Here is a 24,101-nt window from a genome sequence, read left to right as displayed (position 1 = left end):
TCTGTTATATGTGTTCCATATTTTATATTAGTTTTTGATATTATTAATGTCACAAAACCTGCAGCACACGTTTGTCTCATTCAATCTCACCTCAGAGTACTAGACCCCAGTACTTGAGTAAGAGTACAAATACTACTGGTCAAAATTTACTCCGTTACAAGTAAAAGTAGCTCAGTCAAAATATTACTCGAGTAAGAGTAGAAAAGTACTTGCTTTTAAAGGTACTTAAGTATCCAAAAGTAAATGTTTTTAAATTTACTTTAAGTAAAAGTAAGAGTACATTTCTTATTTTCCACGTCAGTAAATTACTATATTTTTTCTAAATTAATTTAAGGATCTTTTAACTCTTGTTTCTGAGAATTCGATGTTGAGTTGTTGAAAGCAGAGAGGTAGTTCTGCTTCGGCAGACACAATAAACATTTGAAAATAAATGTCTGTGGTTTGTCTGTGCCCTCGTTTTTTACTCAGTCGAACTCAAACATTGAGTTAAGATACGGCCAAGGATTTTGTGAAAGTCCCTGCTCCGAGTCCGGCTCATTATCAGACTCAGACGACTCAGCGGACTGTCTTTCTTCTCCTGACGCAGGCGTAGCCATTGTTGCGGCTCTGTCTTGACAAACGCAGGCTACTTTGGCGGTATCGTTTTGAGGAGGCTTGACATATTTCCGCTTTACGTACATCCCAGTGGAGAGCGTGCACTGTGATAGGTCTCCTCCTTTGACAAAAACAGCTTGTGTCCAATAGTATTTTAGGGAAGAAGAAAAAAGAGCAGACCTGAAAGTAACGAGTACTTTTCAGCCTTCCTAGAAATTTACTCGAGTAAAATTAAAAATATTTGTCTTGGAAATGTATTCAAGTAAGAGTAATACGTACCAAAGAAATCTAATACTCAAGTAAAGTACAAATCCTCTGGATATGTACTTAAGTACAGGACTCAAGTAAATTTACTCCGTTACTGTCCACCACTGCACCTCACCCAGTCCCACTCTCATCTGAACCTAATCTAATACAGACTATTGTTTAAGTCCTGCTATAAAGTTTAATTTCACCAGGGTTGTAAAGTTCAGGCACATTTAGGGAGCTGTTGATTCAGCTGCGTGTTCATTTCATTTCAGGGGACTGTTGTATTAGACCACATTAATGTTCTTTGAGACTATGTCTCAAACTGTAACACATTCGGTGTAATTTAATGCGTTTTTCATTTTATTACAGATGTAGCCATCTGTTCAGCACAGAAGGACACTTAAGCAAGTTGCATGCAACACACTGACTAGTTAATAATTTTGGAGCCAGAAAAATATACTTAGACTTTGGCTATTTTATTGAACAAGACATCTGCTAATTTTGAGCATAATCTGGTTATTTAATCTGCTCTCCCATCTCTGTTATATGTGTTCCATATTTTATTTTAGTTTTTGATATTATTAATGTCACAAAACCTGTAGCACATGTTTGTCTCATTCACTCTAACCTCGGAGTCACAAGGGCGCAAATGGAGATGAAGCCTTAAGTGCAGTTTTTGGCTTTTAACAAGGACACTAAATCAGTAAATCAGTTTGAACACTCATGTTCGATATAAGCGTTATTTCTTTCTTTTCTAAATCAGTGGACTTTATTATATTACATTTAAAACACTCAACAATGTCTCGATCTCCAATATTACATGAAAAAAACATGCTCTGCTCCTCCTTTGTTTTTTTTAAGGCCACAAAAGATGAAGCTGAGTGAGTTTTTTGGAGCGATGCTCAGATCTGTGCATGGATGACCTTCCGGTTTAGATGCTGATCTTTCCTAGCTTTTCAGATATTGGTGCAGTGTGACTGGCCTGTATTGAACATTGAATTTCGTTATCAGTGCAATTAAAATGTGCACAAGACGTAAGGTTACATAGATAAACTGACAGAAATTCTAGTCATGTTTTAACTTAACTTTTTGTTAATGCTGCGGAGAATGCGTGCATTTTAGATGTTAAACAAGATAAAAGAAATGCGATAGATGAGCCTTCAAACTGATTTTTGGCTTCATTAAATTCTTCTGTAACGACATTGCATTTATCACATGTCAGGCCATAATAGTTCTCTTGTGCTCCCACCTGAGAACGACAATAAAACGGCAAATGAACCATTATGTGGCCTCACAAGCCATTAGCTTCAATGAAAATCTGTTAGTTGAGTTAGTAGAGGTTCATTTAAAACATTTATGTCACATAAACTCCTTTTGCCACATTATTTACTTTAACTGTCGACTGCTTTGATGGATTTTATTACTTTCTTCCATCTTACAGCCTATTAGTTTGCCATAACATTTGTCTGGAACTTTGCAGTGGTCATGTCTTCACACTGTTGCTCCATCTACTTTGCAGATAAGAGTGGATTCAACGTTACTGACAGAACTAGGTCACTATAACACCACCAGTGACCTGGCGACAGTGACATAAATGGGGAATAACTAACACAAGAGAAGCTTTCGAGTTAGTGGTCCTCGTGTTTTTAGTTCCTACGTCTGACAGTATTTACATTGGTGATTATTTTGGCAATTTATTTTGGTTTGAGTCTAATTTAATCTCCTTGATGGGGTGTTTTCTTGAGTTGACATGTTTGTTTGTTTGTGTTCTCCCACGTTTAACACTTGGTTTTGTCCTGGGAACGCTGGAAGACCTAAATGCTAGATATTTTAATTGTTCATTCTTTTCATTCAATTTTGAGCTCAGGAAGTAGCTAGAACAGGTTATAGTTTATACATTTGATGGTTGATTAATGAATAGAGGAAAGATAAAGTTTGGTTGTGCATTTGTAGGTTGAACCTAAAAATATCGGTGTAGTCCATGCACGTGGACCACGCTACATGAGTAGCATGAAACATGAGCAATACTGTATTACATTACAGTCGTCTACATCATTTCTGCTGATCAATATTTGAGTGTGTGTATAACCAAGTAAATCTATTTTTGGCCCGTCCAGTTAAGGAGATACTTGTGTGTGACAAGTAAAGCGAGACATTGTTGTGCTGCTAGCGAGAGTATTTATCTTATCAGTTAAAGTCAGATTGAAAACAAAGTGTGGCTAAGGCTGGAGTTGAATGGTTTAGTTGAAATTACAACATAGTACAGGATCTTGCATGCATTATTTATAAAGAACTGCAACTTATATATTAGGCTTAGTGTTAATTCCAAAGATACAAAATTCTACAATTAATTTAGTAAATAAAACATTGTAATTTTACGCGTGTGTTGATCAGAATTTGCCATTTGTTTCAAATGAAAACCACCTTGTTTTGGTCGACTCAGTCTGATTGTTTTGCGCCACACCGGAGTGAGATGATTTTGTTCTTGACATCCCCAAAATTATGTCAAATTAGAGTTTGTTTTAAGTAGACTAAAGCCTGTAAATGACCTGATAGATCAGACTCGCATCTAGAAGGATGCAGGGTGTGAAAAGGATCCATAGGGCTGCTGATCCGAGGGGCGGCAACAACAGCCCCTCATTAAACTGTCTCTGCACGCTGTTGGTTAGCGCTCCGATCAATCAGAGCCGCGTCGATGAGGCAGTGAGTTGTGTGCAAGAGTTTGATGGAGCGAGAGAGATGGCAGTTTGATAAAAATGTCATCCAGGGATTGTTGCTGTTTTTGCAAGAGGGATTTGAGAATAACTGGTGTGCTCAGACACTCGACCGATATCTTTCACATCAGGGGCCATTTGTAACACAGCTGGCTAACCGTACACAGATATACATAATCATCTTTAGATTACTTCTTTAAAAAAAAACAGCCGTTAATTCACAGATGCATTTAAACTGTTTACATCCAGCCACTCTCTCTGCAAGAATAGACTGATTTGATTGGCTCCCTCTAACCTTGGGGCATATTTAATGAGCTCTGGTGGATGGTAGCTCGTGTTCCTGCAAAGCAAGTTTAAAGTTATATAGTTGTTATATATTTCTAGAGCACCTGTAAATATGAAGGACAAATCCTGTCCACAATCTTGCCAACTGAGTAGCCGATCACCATATTTTATTTATTTTTTAACCTTGTCTGCACACATATTAATGATTGATAGTGATACCATGCCGGTAAAAACCTAAGGCATATATATGTGCATTAATACTATATTTAATATATATACGCATACATACGCATACACATACATATATATACACACATACAAACCCAGTAAGTTATTTTTTTCCGATCACCATATTTTTGGCAATGTCAGACATTTCAACTGTTTATTTCTTCTAGCTTTGAAAATCCTGTACTTTCATAGTTCGAATATTTTTTTCTGTAAAATATTGCCTCAGGGAGACTAATCAAATAAAAGCTCTGCATTTTCTGAGCTCTTGCATGATTGAAATGATTGAAATTTAATTGTTTCAGTTAAAGCATGTTTCTTTTACTTGAAGAATTTCTCAAGTAAAAATAGAGCAATTTGGACTTTTAGAAATGTGCTGATCTGCTTTTCTGGATGCTGTTCATTATCTGAATCTGATGCCTCCTGGAAACCGCTACAGATTTTGAAATTAGAAAGGGTTTGTTGTTATTCTTAAACAGAGTATTTGCATTTGAAGTGTAAAAAAATGTTAAACAAAATAGACATCTAAGACGTCAAATGGATGTAAAACAACAATACTTCACCTGAACAGGATAAATTAAATGGTTATCAGCAGTAAAAACGTAAAGGTTTAATTTATTTATTTATTTTTATTTTGTCTTTCTTTCATTTAATTCGGTTTGGTCTGATATCTGCATATACCATGATTTTTAATATTGGATCAGATTGGTCCCATCTTTATTTTTGCATTTAAAAAAATTATAATTTTTTTAAAATTTTTATAAATCAGCAATTAAGTTGTCCGACTGTTAGTTTTAACTCAATATCAGACATTGCATTATTCAGCTAAGACACTTTTCTTTACCACGTCCTACACTTGTCTGGTGTCACTCAGCCTGATATTGTCAAATGATCAGATTAACTTCTGATTTTACCAGAGCGTTGTATCTAAATTCATGCAAATGTCATCAAAACAACTGCCTCCGTTAAGAAAGAGACACTCTTTTAGGTTTCAACATTGATTAACAAACATTTATACGTGGCATTTTCAACCTTGAGAGTGTGTTTATAATCAGTACACACCACTCAAAGCCCCGATTTTGTTGCCGTTGTTTTGTTTCTTATGATGATGGAAATGTTTCATATCCAACTGTAACAGGAATTTAAAATAGGATGTGGAATATGCTGCACACGGTGCTGGGTTTAGGGCGTAGTGCAGGAGACGAGGGTGCACTTCCACAAATCTTGCACATGTGGGGAGGCTCTTGTCAGGTGACTGAAAGGTTTTCTAAGAAGAAGTTTTGGAGGCACGCTGTATGTACAGAGGTAGAGAAAATTATCTGCATCAAAGTAGTAGTTTGGTTCCATGATATCCTCAAATGAAGCTGCAGCTGCATGTGGACATAGTCTAAGTGCAGGGGTGGCATGCGTGTCCTTGTGCTGCACTTCACTCGCCACAGGTCTGATTGTGTTGCTGTGCAGCACACGGGTATGAATGGGGTCCATAGTGCTGTAGCACCCACCGTGTCCTGTCTGGAAGTCCATGCAGACGTAGGATGGACGTCTAATGTGCGCTAAGTTCAATGATATCGCATGGCTTCACTAGCATCCATGATGCATCTTTCCTGCATAAATCTATGTTGTAAGTGGCAGTACATACCCACAAAAGGAATACTATTTATCCATTTAAATGTCTTGGTTCGGTTGACTATGATATAAAATAGTTAGGGAATGCTATCTATTTCTTTATAAACCTGGAAGAACGTTCTCTGTTTCTCTGGTCCTCTGATTGGCAGAATAAGTTGACTGAAGGAAAATTAATGTTTTTGCAAGTTGATATGAGTTTCCTTCATCACAAGTCCATGTACTATGTTGTCTCTCATGACCTGATGTTAAACAGAAAAAACCAGAACAGTGTGAAGTAGAGGTGAATCTGTCTCGTCTCTGAGCGTCCTCCATATGGATGGACGATGCTGTCAGATCTTTTTTTCTTGTTCAGTCACGCGTGGATTTTTCTTCCTTGCTTCTTCCACTGTTTCTTTCTTGAACCTCCTCTTTGAGCTAATAGCCACCATTGGCCGTTTTTGTTGTGGCATAAAAATGCGTGCAGGCATTAACTAAACCATAGTGGGATTGCGCTGTTTACAGTTATCACTAGACAACTGGTGACAGAAGTCCAAATTTCCTCTCTGTGGCTTTTACTGATAGAACACAAGAGATGGCAAGAAGAAGCTGGTGCTTCCAAAAATGAATCAAATATTACTTAAAGTTAAACTGATATTTTAACATGAAAATACTCCTTATTGTTGCTTTAGTTGTTTAGGTGGGTCATTGGGTCGGAGTCTTAGCTCCTTGAGGGAAAGAGGTGCGAACCAGCTGAGAACCGGTTTGCTTTTCCATAGCTTGGGTGCTAAGGGCAGCCACGTCATTACTAGGGATGTTAATAATTAATCGATTTTCGATTAATTGCCGTTATGAAATTACCCGATTAAAATTAACGAGTACAATTAATCTATTTATTTATTTATTTTTTATTTTTTTTTTCGTTTAATTTCACCAGCTGGTATTACGCCCGGACCACATTTAATGCGACACAACGCGCTACGCCGCGCACATAAAGTTAAGAAAGAGACGGCGGATATGTTTGGTTTTAGTAATATCATGCTCAGGCAATGAGTCTGCAATGGCCCAGACGGGAGACACATGTAGCTCTGTGCTTAACTTTTATTTTTAATCCACTCTATATTCTTCTGGTTGTTCTCCGATATTTTCCCCTAAAGCCTGAATTATGGTTCCGCCTTAAATCGACGCAGAGCCGCCGCCGTAGCCTACGGCGTAGGCTCTGCGTTGATGTAACGCGGAACCATAAATCAGCCTTCACCCGGTACATACATAGGTTTCTCTAAACATCTGTCCCCGCTACAGTTTTAACTAAAAGAAAATGTGCTCCAATACAGCAGGTCTCATCATTTTATTTTGAACACTGCCAAAACTCTAACTTAAAACGTAACTAGAACTTAGAATTTGCTTGACACAAATGACACTATTATGGCTGCTGCTACTACTAATAGCCTTGAAGTGCACTTTATATTATATTCCTTGTGGTACAAAAATGTCTTTGTTACTTTTGTTTCAAATAAATATTTGATTAAGGAATACATTAAAATGTCCTTTGTATTTTATATAAGCAAAAAAAATTATGTTTGTATCTCAGATGGGGGAAAAACGCCGCTTATCAACTAATCAATGATCGATCGATAAGGTTATCAACTATCAATTAATGAAATAATCGATAATTGGCATCCCTAGTCATTACGTCGCTGCAAACATCAGTTACGTCGCTGCATTTCCATTGGTGCGAAAATTGAAGCAACAACAACGTATCTGCTCTAATACGGACTTGATCCGCTTAAGTTTACACATTTAACACTTTAATACATTTACGTTTACATTTTCTTTAAAACCCGCCTACCAAGGGTGCAAAGTTTCCATATCTAAACAGTGACTGGCAACAGGTACCCCAACCAAACAGCACTTGAAAGAAAAACAACAAAAAAAACACTTCACATGAATCATGCTAGAAACAAACAAACCAAAACAGCATGGTAGACAGATTAAAACTTACTTGCTTCTCTGCTCCCCTTTCCTCCCTGCTCAAGCTGACCTGCTCTCCAAGTGAATGTGGCCATCACAGGTGTGTGGCAATTAGCATTTATAAACTCCAGGGTATGTGGTGAACCCAGGAACATGCATGATGTATACCAAACCGGCTCAGCTGGCCACTAACATGGATCATATCTCTAAAAGACAGGTTGTCTCCTCCTCAGACCACTGCTGCTTTGCTGCATCCATATTCATTCGTCGCTTATTTGAAAATGTCACCGTCTCGCAGTCTTGCTTTTGCCATTGGTCTTAACAACTCTGCCCCCTCCGCTTACATAGCGGTTCTTTCCTCCATCCCAACAAAGAGTTGGTGCTACCTTGGAACCAAACTCAGCACTGGCCCAGAACCAGCCCTGGGACCGCTTTGGTGGAAAAGGGCTATGAGCAGTACTCGAGTTGTAAAATGAAATCAGGGGGGATGGTGGATTTTATCATATGGGGACAGATAATTTGTGCTGATTACAAATAATATAATATATTACAAATAATAGCACTGACCAAAACACCTGCAGAAATACTGCAGGAATGACATAGCAGCAGTTAAATGCAGCCTTCTGTAAGCTTTAAATATCCACTGGGCTTACATCAAATACATCAAAACACAACAATAAAAAACAGTTTTCTGAACTTATCAATATGACTCTGTCCTTTTACAGGATAAGTAAAATGGATCACTGCAAAAACTCAAAATCTTAACAAGAATATTTGTCCTATTTCTAGTTAAAATGTCTCAATTTAGTAAAAAAATCTCATTACACTTAAAACAAGAATCATCACTGGAAAAAACAACAATTTTCACCTTTTTCAAGTAGATTTTCACTTAAAATAAGTAGAAAAATCTGCCAGTGGAACAAGATTTTTTTGCTTGTAATAAGATAAATCTTGAAAATGTACTTGAAACAGGTGAAAATTTTTCTGGCGTTATTTTTCCGGTGATGACTCAAAATGTTGAAATAGCAGTAAAACCACATTCATTGATGAAATGACATAAGGGATGGAAAGGGGGGATGGCAGTTTTACTGGGGGGATGATTTTGACCGTATTTATTTCAGGGGGGGATGCCACCTCCCTCATCCCCCCTCAACTCCAGTACTGGGTATGAGTGCGTTTACATGAACTCAATAACCCTTTTAAAACCCGAATATTGGCAATAACCCGAATTTGCACGGCCATGTAAACACCAATAAACCCTTTTGAATAGTCCGAATTTGCTCATATTCGGGTTTTTAAAAACCCAAATATGACCCCTGGGTTACTCCTTATAAAACCTGAATATTGGGTCATGTAAACGCCAAACGGAATATCCCCATCAAACGGAACATGAATTTGTTTTCTGCGCATGCTCTGTTCACAAGGAATCTTGGTCTATTGAGTCCAGGACGTTCTTCTAAACACGGCGAAACGCAAGAACACGCCACACTTTTGGAGTGAGGAGGAGACTAATCACTTCATAAATGTAATGAAGGATATGAACATTTTGGCATTTGTAGACGGTAGAAAGTACCGGGATAGCGAGATTTACAAGAAGGTGAGCGAAAAGTTGCGCGAAGCAGCATTTGTTTTGAATTTGGATACAGGAAAAGGAAGCGGAAATGACGCTAATTGCGTCATGACGTTCTCCGCGCGTCGCTGGTTTGATGGAGATATCCCGAATGATTAATTACCATGTAAACGGAATATTCCCAATGTTTCAGTAACCGGAATATTAGCAATAACCCAAATTTTGACTGCATGTAAACGTAGTCAGTATCCCAACAAATTGGAATCATAAATCTGCCATCCTCATACCAGAAGAGTGTGACCCATAGTGACTGCTTTGAATGAGCGAAGTGGATGTGACAGATGTACGGGAGACCAGCTGAGGAGTTCACAACAGAAGCGTACTACACAGATCTAGAATGCCAGTGAGAAGGATTAAATACTATTTCATAGTACTTTTAAATGAGCCATCCTGTCATCACTCAGCTTGAAGCGTGCCACAAACCTGACATGCCGTATTGTTTAACTGAAATATTTGCTGCAGGTGGTGTCCATGGATGTTGTAGTCGGTTATTTGCAGAAAGGGGGAAAAGAAATAGTCTGTATACTTAAATTGAAATTCAGACATCCACATTAGGGCTGGGGATCGATTCAAATATCAAGAATCGATTCGATTCCTATTCTTAAGATTCAGAATCAATTATCCCGATTCGATCCGATATTGATTTGGGTTACTGTTAATAAAACTGTTTTTTCAGCTGTTGCATGAATTATATGACTGTCTAGTTATGCAACATATTAATACTAGTATTATATTGAGATTCAACAGCAAGTATTGGCAGCTAATGATGCTGTAAGGACCAATCAGCTCCCAGAATGCTGATAGAACTGCTTTCAGAAACATCATGTGGGGCAGAATTACCAAACAGATCCAGGGAGGAAACAGAGGATGAAAGAAATCGCTTTTATTTTTTCCACATTTATGAGAATTTGGTTTTTAACATTTATGCAAATGTAACCCCAAGACAGTATATAAAGCAAAGAAATATAGACAATGTATGCAATTATAACTGAAAACTTTAATGTTTTCATACCCAAAATATTCCTTTTTTGGGCATAAACAAAAAATACCAAAAGTTGTAATGTAATGATCAAAAAAAATTGTTTTTTTTTTTAAATCGATCTTTAGACATATGAATCGATTTTTAGGAATTCATATGAGAATCGATTTAAAATCGGAGAATCGATTTTTTTCAACACAGGCCTAATCCACATAATGGTTCACAATAAGTATCTGGGTCCACATCTAGTCATGATAACCTTTAACTGACAAGGTAAATATGGTTTATGCTTCTCTGTTGAGTCAGTGGTGTATGTCCGTTGTAGCAGTGAACCTTGTGTAGTCGCCCCAGCTGCATCCTGATGACCCCCCAGGAACTACGCGTTGGGTTGAACAAATGTGTTTAATCCACTTGGTAGCAATAGATTGTCTCATTATTACGGAAAAAAAATCCTGCTTCTCGTCATTTATCAGCTCCAGAAAAGAGCCCACACTACTACATCGCCTTCGGTGGTGTAATTACAGATTGACACAAATACCAGACGAGCATAAACGCCAACTTGCTACATAGAACCTCATACCTCAGAGCGTGGGAATGCTGTAGTAATGTTACAATATCTACCAAAGGGGAAGCCTCTGGAGATGCCAGTTTAGCAATATACGACCAGCACTTGTACAGTTTGAACCAGTGAACTTAAGTTCCCCTTAAAGATCGATTATAAGCACTGTAAATCATTACCGCTTGAATAACGGCCTTAATTGTTAGTGTGTCACTGTTGACACTGTTGTTCACTTCCCCACTTTGTGAATACAGCATTTATTCTTCTTGACCAATGTCGGCTTGCAGGGGAAGCAACAACACCACGTCCCATCTGCTGCCATAGCAACAGGAGATACATCGTCTACAACTTTAGTTATCCTCATGTGCACCTTGTTGTTTTTGTATCTACAAAACAGCCGAGGTATCAGTGACAGGCTAGTGTGTAACGTCTCTGTCGGTTGCACATATTACATGTGGGGTAAACGTAAGGAGACGAGTGGGGGGAGTGTGCTGCTCGTATGTGACGGGAATAACCAAACACACGCTGTTCAGGAGGGAGCTGCAGCCCTGGACATCCAGTCACTGACGCCGGAGCTTTTAGCTTCATATCAATTGAATGGGTCTGTGTTACTGAGGGATGCTGGAGCAGCTGTGGGGATCCGTAGACTTGGACAGTAGGTGCCAGGTCTGTTACCCAGGATGGAAGTCGGACCGTCCTGCACTGTTTCTTAGGGTGGCTGAAGATGATATATGATATCACTGTAAAAGCAAGAGTTTCCTGCATCTTAGTGCTACATTTATGTGATTGAATGGGAGAACTAGGGCTGTTCGATTAATCGATTTTAAATTATAATCGCGATTATGTAATTAGAACGATGTTAAAACGTGAAAATCGTAAAATCGATTTTTCACTTTTTTTTTTTTTTTTTTTTTTTTTTTTTTTTTAAACCTTGTCTGCACACATTTGATTGATACCATATTAATGATTGATGGAAATACCTCTTGATACCTGCGACAAGTGCCCCATGGGAGAGGCTCTTTAGTGTAGGAGGGGGCGTTGGAACATGCCACCGGGTAGACCGGCTCGTGTTCCTTGATTTTTTTTTTTTTTTTCAGAGATAAAACTTTATATTTTATTATATTTTTTAAAACTTTTTTTCAACTTATTTTACAGAGTTTTGCACTTTATTCATTCCTTTTTGGTTTAATAAGAGCAAAGTTTGCACTTAAAGTCCAATGGGGCAAATGTTCAATAAAAAAACAGCATATTTGAAATAATTTCTTTGCCTTTTGTCAATTCACAAAATAATTGTAATCGTAATCGAAAATCGGATTTTGAGAGAAAAAAATCAAGATTTTATTTTTGGGCAAAATCGAACAGCCCTAGGGAGAACCCTGAAATTCAAACCCTGCTTGGCCTGATGTCTATCTACTGTCAGGATTCTGAGTTGCCTCGGCCAGAATTTGGGAGGTAACATCAAACATGCTGTGACTTCCAAAGGTTTTTATCTAAGGCTCTCTATTTTTTTTTCTTTTTTGCTTTCTCTCCTTCCCCTCTGGCGCTGTGTCAGTGTCTCTGACACACACGCGAAGAGAGTTGAACGCATGTTTGTGTTTTTGTGTTCCCCGCAGGCTGTTCGCTGCTATGATTCGCTCATCCTTAAGGCAGAGGGCAAAGTGGAGCCTGAATTATTCTGCCAGCTCGGCCACTTCAACCTCCTCTTGGAAGATTATCCAAAAGGTGAGTCACTCCCTCGTTTTAGAGAAGCCTGCTCTTTAAAGTAATTAGTTTAACAAACATTTGAGGAGGCAAACTTAGTTCAAGTAAAATCCATCAACTTTGAGCTATGAGTAAGGCTCTTCTCTTTTATTTATTTATTTTTTACATTTTCAGCCTCTAAAGCATTTAATTGTATGAAAAGTACTGAACAAATGAACAAAGATTCCTTTTTAATTGCAGCATTATCAGCATACCAGAGGTACTACAGTTTACAGTCAGACTACTGGAAGGTGAGACGCTCATGCCTGCACGCTTGCTCTTGCATTGAACTAGGGATAGTGACTTCACTTTTTTTTCTTCTTTCTCATTTGCAAACATAGTCACACACCTTTCATTCCCACGTACACATGCGCATCGACAGGAAGCATGTATGGTCTCATTTTGGCTAGATGTCAGCCTAAGATGTGGTTTCAGGTTTCATATTAGACTCATTGTAACACTTTTCTTCTGATGATGAAGCTTTGTGGTGAGACAGGATGCTAATCCTGCGGTTAATATGTTTTTGTTTTTTTTAATGTAATTGCTGAGTGTCAAACATGCAGCAGGTGTAGAAATGTACTTTCTTAGATATCTTTTTCTTCTTTTTTAAACCACGTCTTAAGACATTTTTGAAACTGACTGATTTCCTTGTTTGAACTGCAGCTAATCGTCATTTATCAGCATTGGAGTATTTTGATTTTCTACATATATATACATGTATATAAATAATGCACACCTCTGTTTCATCCAGAATGCTGCCTTTCTGTACGGCCTCGGAATGGTCTACTTCCACTATAATGCCTTTCAGTGGTGAGTGCTCACTTCTTTCTGTTTCATTTGCATCAGTGCAAGACGTCCTCATGCTCAGATGAAGTTGAAACACTCTTCAGCTTCAGCATCAGTGTTTTCATACACATCCCAGAAATGTCTCATTAAAAAATAAACAGAAACATACTCCAGTGGAAACTATCTTTATCATAAGTTTGTCATTTGAGAGCGAAGCATCCCAGATATGGTCAGTGCCGGTAAGGTATTATCCGTTGAATGCACGTCGTATCGTTTCAGTGTATCTGAGGACGGTTGTGAGTCAGACAAAACTGAGCTACTGCCATCATGCTGTCACTTGTTTAAAATGTAACTTTGTTTGCAATCCCACTATGGTTTAGTTAACGCCCGCACGCATTTCCAACAGTTTTCTTCTTAGACTGTCGCCTCGTATCCCTCTATCTAGTAAATACTGAAATCACCTCTGAATCATGTTTTGTTGTTCAACCTCTGCAGAGTGAAACAAATTCCTATTACATCATATTGTCCATGCTGGAAGCAGTTGCTAGGCAACGAGTTAAAGATTACACAGCAGATCTCAAAATATAAAGACATGCTTATTAAACATTAGTTCATTCACAGTCAGATTCTTGTCTTGCAGCCACACAATGTGCGAGTGTTTTAGCTTGTTCACGGAGGCATAAAGCTGCAAGCGCAAGACTGAATTACGCTTCTGCTTACGTTTGTGGTTAGGGATGGATACAGAGGGCCGTTCATTTGTTTGCTTTTATTGGTAGTTTTTGCTGTTTTTACGGTGTTTTAACTGAAAGGTTGCTTTATTTTTATGGCGCCCGTGTGATTGGCTGATTTCTGGCACACGGCTGGATCTTGTATTTATATTGGTGTTAGCAGTCAGTTACAGATAAGACGTACCTACACGAAACACAATTTCAATCCCAAGCAGCTCAGTGAACACATCGTAGAAAGATGAAAGTGCAGCATGTCACAGACAACCAGAACTAGCGACCAGCTACTACATCCTACAGATATTAGCTCAGGTTAAAGCAAATATGCACAGATTATGAAGGTCTAAGGATGTCTTCTAAGACATAAACTCACTGAGCTCACTGTTGAACAACACTGAGCTGCTGGGTAATTCAGTCTTACCAGTTTTGTGTTCTCAGAGCCAAACTACCAAGACCTATCTTGAGCAAACCTTTAACCTCTTTTTTTCGTTCTGATTGAATATTTCCTGAAGTGATTTGGCGAACAGCCCGTCGATTCCATCGGCGGGGAAGATTAAGTCTCTAAATCTGTCCAAGCGTTCCTGAGATATGGCCTTGGAAATTTAGGAGGAGGGATAATTCTACAGTGAAGTTCTCCTCTGCTGCTTCCATAGAAATTCCCAAACCAAAAAAAAAAACAGTTCTGACTGGATTGCAAAAAAAAAACTAATCAACAAATTTGAATTTCTTTAAGTGGCAAAAACAGCAGTTCTCCACAATAGTTCCATATGCAGAAATGTTCTAATAATGTTCTAATATGTAAAGCGTATTCTCTATTTGCTGCAGCTCCGTAGAAGTCTGAAATCCAGCCTTCAGAATTTCAAAGTTTAAGATGTTTTAAATACCATTATGATTTAAAATGGGCTGCATTATGAATTCTACATTTGGATTTAAAAAAAATAATTTGTGAATGAATGAGAAAAGCGATAAAAATGTCTTCAATTCTGGTCACTGTGGCTGGAAATTTGTATTTCTTTTTAAAAAAATCTGCAAAAAAATATGCAACCTTTTAAATTCCCACCTCCCTGCTACCGTTCTTATTGTCCTTGGTAAACAAAGCTGGCCTCAGCTAACACCAGATCGAGCCGAACCCCATCAGGACACCTCCTGGGTTACAGTCGAAGGAACATCTTTAGTATTCAGGCCCAGATCTCCCAGACGCTGCGTGACTGGAATGACTCCCTGTTTTCTGACCAACAGGATGTTCTGCAGCTCAGATTCTGTTTGCATGCGAGGTTCAGTTGGTCCCCCCTCCCCGTCTCTCTTCCATAACCTCTGCTTTGCCCTTTTCTGTCCCCGGTCACGCCAATGACCTCGCAGGGCAATCAAAGCATTCCAGGAGGTGCTGTACATCGACCCGGGCTTCTCCCGGGCCAAGGAGATCCACCTACGCCTGGGTCTCATGTTCAAAGTCAACACAGACTACGAGTCAAGCCTAAAGGTACGTCCAGGCCGGAACGCTGTCCAACGCTCACAATGACAACTTTTTGTGTTTTTTTTTGTTTGTCTTGAAGTAGGGCTGTTCGATTAATCGATTTTAAATCGTAATCGCGATTATGTAATTAGAACGATGTTAAAATGTGAAAATCGTAAAATCGATTTTTCAAATTTTTTTTTTTTTTTTTTTTTTTTTTTTTACCTTGTCTGCACACATATTAATGATTGATACCATATTAATGATTGATGGAAATACCTCTCAATACCTGCGACAAGTGCCCCATCGGAGAGGCTCTTTAGTGTAGGAGGGGGCGTTGTAACATGCCACCGGGCATCCCTCAAGCCAGATGCGGTAGACCGGCTCGTGTTCCTTGCAAAAAACTTGCAAATGTAATGACTGACATTACACACCTCTACCTCCTTCATGGGTTGCATTATTATTTAGCATGCAAAGACCCAGTTTAGTTTAATTAGAAAATGTCTTGTTTTATTTAATTGGAGATCTAACTTACTGTATGTTTGCAAGTGCTGATTTGCTGATTTTTTTTTTTTTCCAGAGATAAAACTTTATATTTTATTATATTTTTTAAAACTTTTTTTCAACTTATTTTACAGAGTTTTGCACTTTATTCATTCATTTTTGGTTTAATAAGAGCAAAGTTTGCACTTAAAGCCCAATGGGGCAAATGTTCAATAAAAAAACAGCATATTTGAAATCATTTCTTTGCCTTTTGTCAATTCACAAAGTAATCGTAATCGAAAATCGGATTTTGAGAGAAAAAAATCGAGATTTTATTTTTGGGCAAAATCGAACAGCCCTATCTTGAAGCTTTTTTTTTTCTTCCTTTTTCTAATTTATTTCTATCTTTGTGCGCTGACAGCATTTTCAGCTGGCTTTGATTGACTCCAACCCCTGCACTTTGTCCAAAGCTGAAAGTAAGTATCCTCCTTATTACTTCTTATAGTGTTGACGGCAATTAGGAATATTATTAATCCATCCATTATTCTTTATTCCGCCTTTTCAATAATCGCAGCATCAAACATCTTAGTTGGTTGACAGTCTTCTGTACACAGCTCTCTGCTTTGGTGAAGTCTGAGAGTAGCATCACTTAAAATGCTGCTGTCATCTCATCTCTCCCGCCTCAGTACCTGTTACCTTGGCGACGGCAATATCCATTTTTTTTTGCGCCGCTTCTCTATCGCCGTGTTTGCCTTTTTTGCTTCACTGTAACACCCCTCGTTCCCGCTCTCACTCACTCACACACACACACAGGCGTGCATATCAAGGGCAGCCCCCATCTTGCACCCTCCTCTCCTCCCCCCCCCCCCTTTCTCTCTACTTTCCCCTCCTCTCCCTCCCTCACTCTCTCTCTCCATCTGCTGAGAGTCACTCAGGCAGCTTAGATCAGACACTGCAGCGCTCCAGACAAAGGAAGGTGCCGCCAGGAGCACGGTTACCTATCTGCTCCGTTGCACCTCGTGCAGACAGGCCGCCGCGGGTTTCTGACAACTATCTGTCGGCCGAGCTGTTTCCACTTTCCAAAGACTTGACGGCAGTGAAGAGGACTTACTCCACTATAGGCGGGGAAACCTTTTCTAATCTGCTCAATAACCTCTAATTAACCCATTTGCTCTTCTGTTCCTCCACAGTTCAATTCCACATTGCTCATTTGTATGAGATTCAGGTAAGTGATCCTTTTTAGCCTTTTTTTTTTTTTTTCTAAACTTGTGACATTTACTCACTTCCAAAGATACAAGAAAAGACTTGTTTTCCTCCTTTTTTGTCCTGCATGTTAATTGAATCACTAAGGAAAAGCTCCCAACGGTGGGGATAGTGGAGTTTTAGTATTTTGGACGAGCTAGTGAACTGAGGAGGGATCCGGGTCCCCGAGTGGGTGGCGTGAGGGAGGGGATGTGAGATCAGGCGATCCGGCAGGGGTTGCCACGGAAACAGGGAAGTCTGTCTCCCCCTCTTTTGTATGCCGGTGGTCTCCCTCTCTTTATGTGGGTTTCAGCGGAGAGGTACAGTAGCTGTCGTCAGCTCGGGGAGCAGCAGCGCTTCATGACTAATGTGCTTTTATCCTGCTGTGTCTAAACGGCGCTGCAGTGCAACTCCCAGGCAGATCTTCACACGCACAAGTGCGACTAAATGCTAGAGACCATCCCTGATTTGATTCTGCACTCGGGAGAGATGAAAAGATGGCGCGATCAGACAGACTTTTTTTAGATGAAATGTGAGATTTATAAGTTGTCCTGCATTACGTTCTCCTCCCCTCCTCCCTCCCGTCTCCAGAAGAGATACCGGGCTTCCAAGGAGGCGTACGAGAGCCTGCTGCAGACGGAGGATCTCCCTGCACAGGTGAAGGCCGCTACCCTGCAGCAGCTTGGTAAGATTTAACCCCCTTTTCCATTCGCTTTCGGAAAACTTTCTTTTCTTGAAGAATTCCCTCTTCAAAAAGAAAACAACTGATGAAACTGACCTGTCCCAGGCTGGATGCATCACACAGTGGAACAGCTCGGGGACAGAGCCAGCAGGGACAGCTATGCCATCCAGTGTCTGCAGAAATCTCTGGAAGCTGACCCCAACTCTGGACAGTCCTGGTACTTCCTTGGCAGGTATGTGGCACACGCTGGATGCTCATCTAACAAACACTTTCACTATTTCTCTTTTGATATCGTTCATGCTTCTGAAAGATACTTAAATACATACTTGACTCAAGATAGATCTATTTTTAGACACAATTCTCTCTCTCTGTAGGTGGACGCCTTGCAATACTTGCCTTTTTTTGTCATTTTAATGTTTTCCTTGTCTGCTGCAGGTGCTACTCAAGTATTGGGAAGGTCCAGGATGCCTTTATCTCTTATCGGCAATCCATAGACAAATCAGAGGCCAGTGCGGATACTTGGTGCTCAATAGGGTAAATGTCCATTCTTGTTTCCTGTCATCTTCCTTTTTTACGATTCATGGATTCTAATCAGCTTTTAGGGTGTTTTTTGCTCCCGTCTCACTTATGTAGGTTCTGTTTTTCTGCTATTTTAACTTATTGATCTCTATGGAAACTGGATGATGATAACTAGAAGTACAGAGATAAGCAGAAATGTCTTATGCAACATGGTTCTATTTATCCTCGTTGGGGGGCAACCGAACCAAACGTGACTGTTGTGTTTCTTTTGATGCTTTCCTCTCCTTCTTTTCCCAACATTTCATGTCGTTTCTTCTGCCCCCACTCAGGGTGTTGTACCAGCAGCAGAACCAGCCCATGGATGCTCTGCAGGCCTACATCTGCGCCGTGCAGCTGGACCACAGCCACGCCGCCGCCTGGATGGACCTCGGCACGCTGTACGAGTCCTGCAACCAGCCGCACGACGCCATCAAGTGCTACATCAACGCCACCCGCAGCAAAGGCTGCACCAACACCGCCGCGCTAACCCACCGCATCAAATGTCTCCAGGTGGGTGGGAAGAGGGAATTTAAGGCATACTCGTGCCACGTGGACGGGTACAACTTCAGCTGCATGAAACACGATACAGGAGTTCAAATTTAACTGAAAAATTGTAAACGGATCGAGTCATATTCGGCCACTTTGTCTGATGACACAGACGAACCTCGATCACATCAGGGAATCTCAGATTAAACCTGGCTGGCTGTTTGTTTGCGCTACTCCTGGGTTGGCTTGCTCGTGGCGGATTGGTGCGTCTCATGTGAGCAGACATCACTGCGATGGGAGCTGCAGAATGCTGGCGAAGACACTGCATGCTACTGACCAATAACTGATGTAGTGTAACAGTGCTATAACTTTTAACCAGAATCAGCGCAGGCTGGTGATCAGCTCCCTCAGCTTTAGCAGCTCCCTCCCCTTTCTTCACCCTCCTAAACCTAAATCTATCTGCCTTGTTCACAGGAAGGAAAGCTCAGGGTTTGTTTCCTGTAGATTTATTAGCTCGTCTGCTCTTTTTTAAAAATTTAACATCCCTGTAATCATACAATAACTAACCCGTATATTATTCCTCAGGGATGCGATTAGATTAATCCAACACCATTATTTTTCTTTTGTACTTCAGAATTCTTCAGAAGAGAAACTGAACGGGTCTCTAAAAACCAAGCCTTTTATTATATACCATGTTTCCTCAAATCTAAGCAGTTGTTCAGTTAAAGGGCCGGTGATAGAATCGGCCTCGATCCAAGAGTCAGTCACCTGACCCTTCCCTAATTTGAATAATACTATGCATTAATTCTGCAAAAATATTTATCATGAGTACACATCTGTCAAATATCCAATCTCAAGCTTTCTTCAGCATAGTACAGTCCTTAAAAAGTCTTACATTCCATTTAAAAATAAGGCCTTTAAATGTCTTAATTTGTCTTAAATCTCAATCCAAGGGTCTTAATTTTAGAGGGAATCTATCCAGTCACCATTAAAAAGTTTATTTCATCATTTTGAGGAGAATCTCCTGCGGAGGTTTTAAATATATGTTGCCAGGTTGGCCAAGTTTCAGCCATATTGGGCTGAAAAATATATATTTGGGCTGCTTTTCCTGGTTTTTACTATTTCATATTTTTACTTTTACTATTTCATATTTAATATTTATTAACAAAAAAGCTGCTTTTCTGGCCGAGAAAAGTAGAAACGTACACAATAGACTCTCTTTTATTTGCTTTAATCTACTCAATTTAATTGTAGTCTTTGTTTGGAGTCTGAACTTTTTGGGGCTTCATTTGCTAATTACTTGAAATTGATTCTGCATTTAATAATTGACAGTTTTAACATGGAGAGTATGATTTGGGTTAGTTTTTCATCATTTCAGCTGGTTTTACATCACGTTTGGGCTGGAACCTGTCAGATCTGGCAACCTCAACCTCAGCGCTGGATGTTTTTTTAGTGGCTTGTCTTTTTGGTCTTAAATTTAGTTTGAAAATGGTATTAAAAGTCTCAAATTGACCTTGGTCAAACCTGTAGACACCTGTAGTAGTGAAAATGATGTGGATGCTTATTTGAATATGGAGCAGGGAGGTCGAACCCGATCATTCAAAACACATTCTAATGCAAAAGTCTCCAGAGACGTCACCTCACAGACTCCCAGCTCACTTTTCTCCTGGTGCTTCCTTATCGTACCATTTTTGTTGATTATGTTCCAACTTTTCTAAAAAAAAAACACACTGTTGCCTAGAAGCTTGAGGAAATATGGTATATGGGAAGGGGACGGGGCAAACATCTCTGATGCAATTTCCTGAAGTCAACGTTAGATATTTCCCACCAGGCCTCTGCAGATATTGAACCCGGGGCTCTAACAGTCCCCGTGTCCCATGCATTAATCTGTCCATCTATATTTTGTCCAGGCAATGCCATTTTCTTTCACATGTGCATGAAGGAATGTCACACTTCCACCGGTTATGTTAGCATAATTTCATTGCATTAAGACAAGTTTCAGACGCTTGTTTTAATGGATTTGTGACTGTTTGGGATTCCCGTTGCTAAATGTCATTCAAGTACCTCTTCGTGTGCTTGAGCCACGTTTTTAGCTTTACGAGCCAGAGTAGCCAGAGTTTGCAAAACACTCAGTTTCCAACTTGGCTTCACCTGTGATAACCTCTTACCTATATTTACCATTGCTGATCATTTCCTTGTTTTTTGAGGTCATCTTTTTTTATTTATTTATTTTGAAACAGCCTTGTCTTTTCTTTTTTAAATTTCTTTTTTATTTTATTTTATTTTTTTCACGTCGTTTTCCATTCCCCTAGGCTCAGTTGAGTAACCCCCAGCTCAGTAGCCTTCAGGGTAAAACTAAAATGCTCCCTCTTATTGAGGAGGCATGGAGTCTACCAATCCCAGCTGAGCTAACCTCCAGGCAGGGAGGCCTGAGCAGTGCACCACAGCAGGTGAGAGACCAGATAGAGCAACTTACACCTCCCTTCCCTCCCTTCTTCCACCCCCTCCATCTTGAGTGCAGACACGCACTCTTAACACACAGACACACCCTGCAGATACCTCTTAAGTGGGTAACACTTGAGCTCAACTCCATCTTCCTCATTGTTTTCTGATTTATATGAATGCGAAAGTCTTAAAACAGCTTTAAATAAATACGAAATATCCCAAATTAGCATTTTTCTCACTATATGGATTGGCTGCAGGGCAGGATGAGGAAGGTTCCAGCCAAGTGTTACCCAATCCTGCACTCCCCCCCCTTTTTTCTTTCACCGTAGCCACCTGGCTTCACCCATCACGCTCAGTTCAGACTTAATAAAAAAATTCAATTTCTCCTTATTCTAACACTGTTTAAATCAAATGTGTTGAAGATCAGTAAGGTGGCAAACTTGTTGCTGCCGGTTACTCTTCACGTGCTTTTGTTTAGTCTGGCAGAGGTTGCACTCAAAAGTCAAGTGGCTGTCTGTAACTCGCAGCCACTGACGTGTTTCCGGCCTTTTCCGTCCTCTGGCGTGATTGGTGATGCCGTGCCGTATAGAGAGCTTTCTCACTCCGTCCGCTCGTCCATCCTCCTCCCCCTTCTGTAGGTGACCGTAGAAGCCCCCCGAGACGCTCACAAATCCCACCTAGTGTTTCACTGCCACTTCATCCAGTCATGCCCATCACACGGTAGATGCCAGTAGCTCTTGTTTGTGCGTGATCATTGTTGGAATCGACCTGCAGCACTGGAAGACGTCAAATTAAGACTGTTTTGGAGTTTTAAAATGTTTTTCTAGACGGGTCAGATGTGGCGTTAACCTCATGCATGTTGCACTTCTGCTGGCCCATTTTGTTTTTCTCCTTTTTTTTTTCTTTCTTTTAGTTAAACTTCTATAAATGGTGCTTTATTTTCCACCCTACTTATTTTGAAGGTGGCTAGAAGTAAAAAAAAGACAAAAAGAACGTGGGGTTCTGTTAGCGGTCACGCCCGGCTCATGCGGAGACTCGCCGTACTCCTCTCGGGGAGTAACGTGCGAGACACACGGCCTCAGCAGCTTCCGCCTCGCGGCACCCGATAGCGCAGCAGCGACGGCAGTGACTTTTGCAGCGCTGCAGGGGTGGAAAGAAGCCGGAATGACTTTTCTCCAGGAGAAAGGCCCCCGGGGCGCTGCTGTTTTTTTTTCTGTGATGTGAAGCCTTGTTTTGCTCTGAGTGTTCTTCCAGCTAAAACACAAACTCACAGCATTGCTTTCCTTTTTCTTCCCTCTTCCTTTTTCTCTGCTCCCTACTCCATCTCTGTTGCCTCTCCCACTTGTTGCCTCTAATTTTTTTTTTTTTACCTTTTCTCTTTCATCTTCTTTCTCTTCTTGCTCTATGCCAACTGCTTTTTTTTTATTTATTTAAATTGCTTCGTATGTCTCTTTGCACACCTATCCTTTTGTCTCCTTGCATTCATTGTGTGCCTCCCTTTTGCTTGCACCTTTTTCCATTTCCTGCCCCGCAGGCTTGTAAGCCCAATCACAGTGCGGAGGGCGGGGTCTTGGGTCAGTCTCTGCCCCCTCACGTGGGCGCGCTGGCTCAAGCCGAGGACCAGTCCTGTCCAGCCAAGAGGAGGAGAGCGTCCAGTCCCGGCAAGGTAAACATAACCCCCCCCCAACCCCTCTTGTGTTGACCAATCCACCTCATCGTATACATGTTGTCATAACCCACGTCGTCCTGCAGAGTGATTCCTGGACCAGTAATCCTGCACAGCAGCCTGCACCCAACTGGCACCTCTCCCCACAGAAATTACAGGTAGGTCATGTTTTTCTTTCCCGTAAAAATCCGCCACATATGCCACCCGATAGCGAGTCCCGTGAGGTTTCCAATCTTATTGTGCCTCTTCAGGTGCTGGAACAGCTGCGGAGTAATCGGGCCAACCTTAAACCCCCTCAGCTTCAGATGTTGGAGCAACTGGAGGCTCAGCTCGCCACGATGCAGCAGGTACTAATCTGTGGAAGATGCACGCTGAATCACTGCGGGCTGCAGAAGAATCCATCAGCAGCACCACGAATACTGTTTTATTCATGGCTTGAGACTAATGGTTGCCAGGGGCAACCAACCTATACCATTGGACACTGGTTTCTGATCTGTCACATTAAAATGAATACAGTAATCCCTCGTTGTTTGCGGGGGTTACGTTGCAAAAAGAACCCGTGATAGGTGAAATCTGTGAAGTAGTTTATTTTTTTTACATTTATTGTACAAGGCTTCTGTAGGGCTGTGTGATTAATCGATTTTAAATCTAAATCGGATTTATTAATCAAAATCGATGTTAAAAAAGGAAAATCGGAAAACCGATTTTCCTTTTTTGCAGCTGGCTGCATTACAGACAGAGCTCGTCTAGTCATCTTTGTTTGGTCAAGAAAATGGTAAATGTTGTCACTTTACTAAACTCAAGGAGGATTTACAGTATCTTTCAATTGCACTTCATTCCCAATAGGGAAATTTGTTTGCTATTTTTCTTTAAAAATAAAGATAAAATATTTTAAACAATTTATTCCATTGTCTTTTGTAGTTTTACCAAAAAAATCGAAATCGAAAATCGGGTTTTCAGAGAAAAAAAATCGGGATTTTATTTTTGGCCAAAATCGCCCAGCCCTAGGCTTCTGTCTTCTGACTGC

General features: G+C 40.3%; 1 protein-coding gene across 3 annotated transcripts in view; it reads left to right on the top strand.

The window, feature by feature from the left end:
* Positions 1-24,101, top strand: part of LOC133424931 (lysine-specific demethylase 6A-like) — a 42,051-nt gene that overhangs the window by 2,002 nt on the left and 15,948 nt on the right. Inside the window, exons 3-16 of one of the 3 annotated variants that reach the window (XM_061715517.1) lie at positions 12,422-12,530; positions 12,750-12,799; positions 13,300-13,358; positions 15,419-15,539; positions 16,417-16,471; positions 17,186-17,220; positions 17,829-17,922; positions 18,025-18,151; positions 18,355-18,453; positions 18,768-18,987; positions 21,276-21,413; positions 22,943-23,074; positions 23,161-23,232; positions 23,326-23,421. In XM_061715517.1, the coding sequence (XP_061571501.1) occupies positions 12,422-12,530; positions 12,750-12,799; positions 13,300-13,358; positions 15,419-15,539; positions 16,417-16,471; positions 17,186-17,220; positions 17,829-17,922; positions 18,025-18,151; positions 18,355-18,453; positions 18,768-18,987; positions 21,276-21,413; positions 22,943-23,074; positions 23,161-23,232; positions 23,326-23,421 (1,407 nt within the window). Of the gene's footprint in view, positions 1-12,421; positions 12,531-12,749; positions 12,800-13,299; positions 13,359-15,418; positions 15,540-16,416; positions 16,472-17,185; positions 17,221-17,828; positions 17,923-17,994; positions 18,152-18,354; positions 18,454-18,767; positions 18,988-21,275; positions 21,414-22,942; positions 23,075-23,160; positions 23,233-23,325; positions 23,422-24,101 lie in introns of those variants that run through there. The other 2 variants (XM_061715518.1, XM_061715519.1) reach the window with 2 other exon arrangements.

Source organism: Cololabis saira, chromosome 24 (genome assembly GCF_033807715.1).
Source record: "Cololabis saira isolate AMF1-May2022 chromosome 24, fColSai1.1, whole genome shotgun sequence".
Taxonomy (NCBI): Eukaryota; Metazoa; Chordata; class Actinopteri; order Beloniformes; family Belonidae; genus Cololabis; species Cololabis saira.
This window is presented reverse-complemented; position numbering and strand designations above follow the sequence as displayed.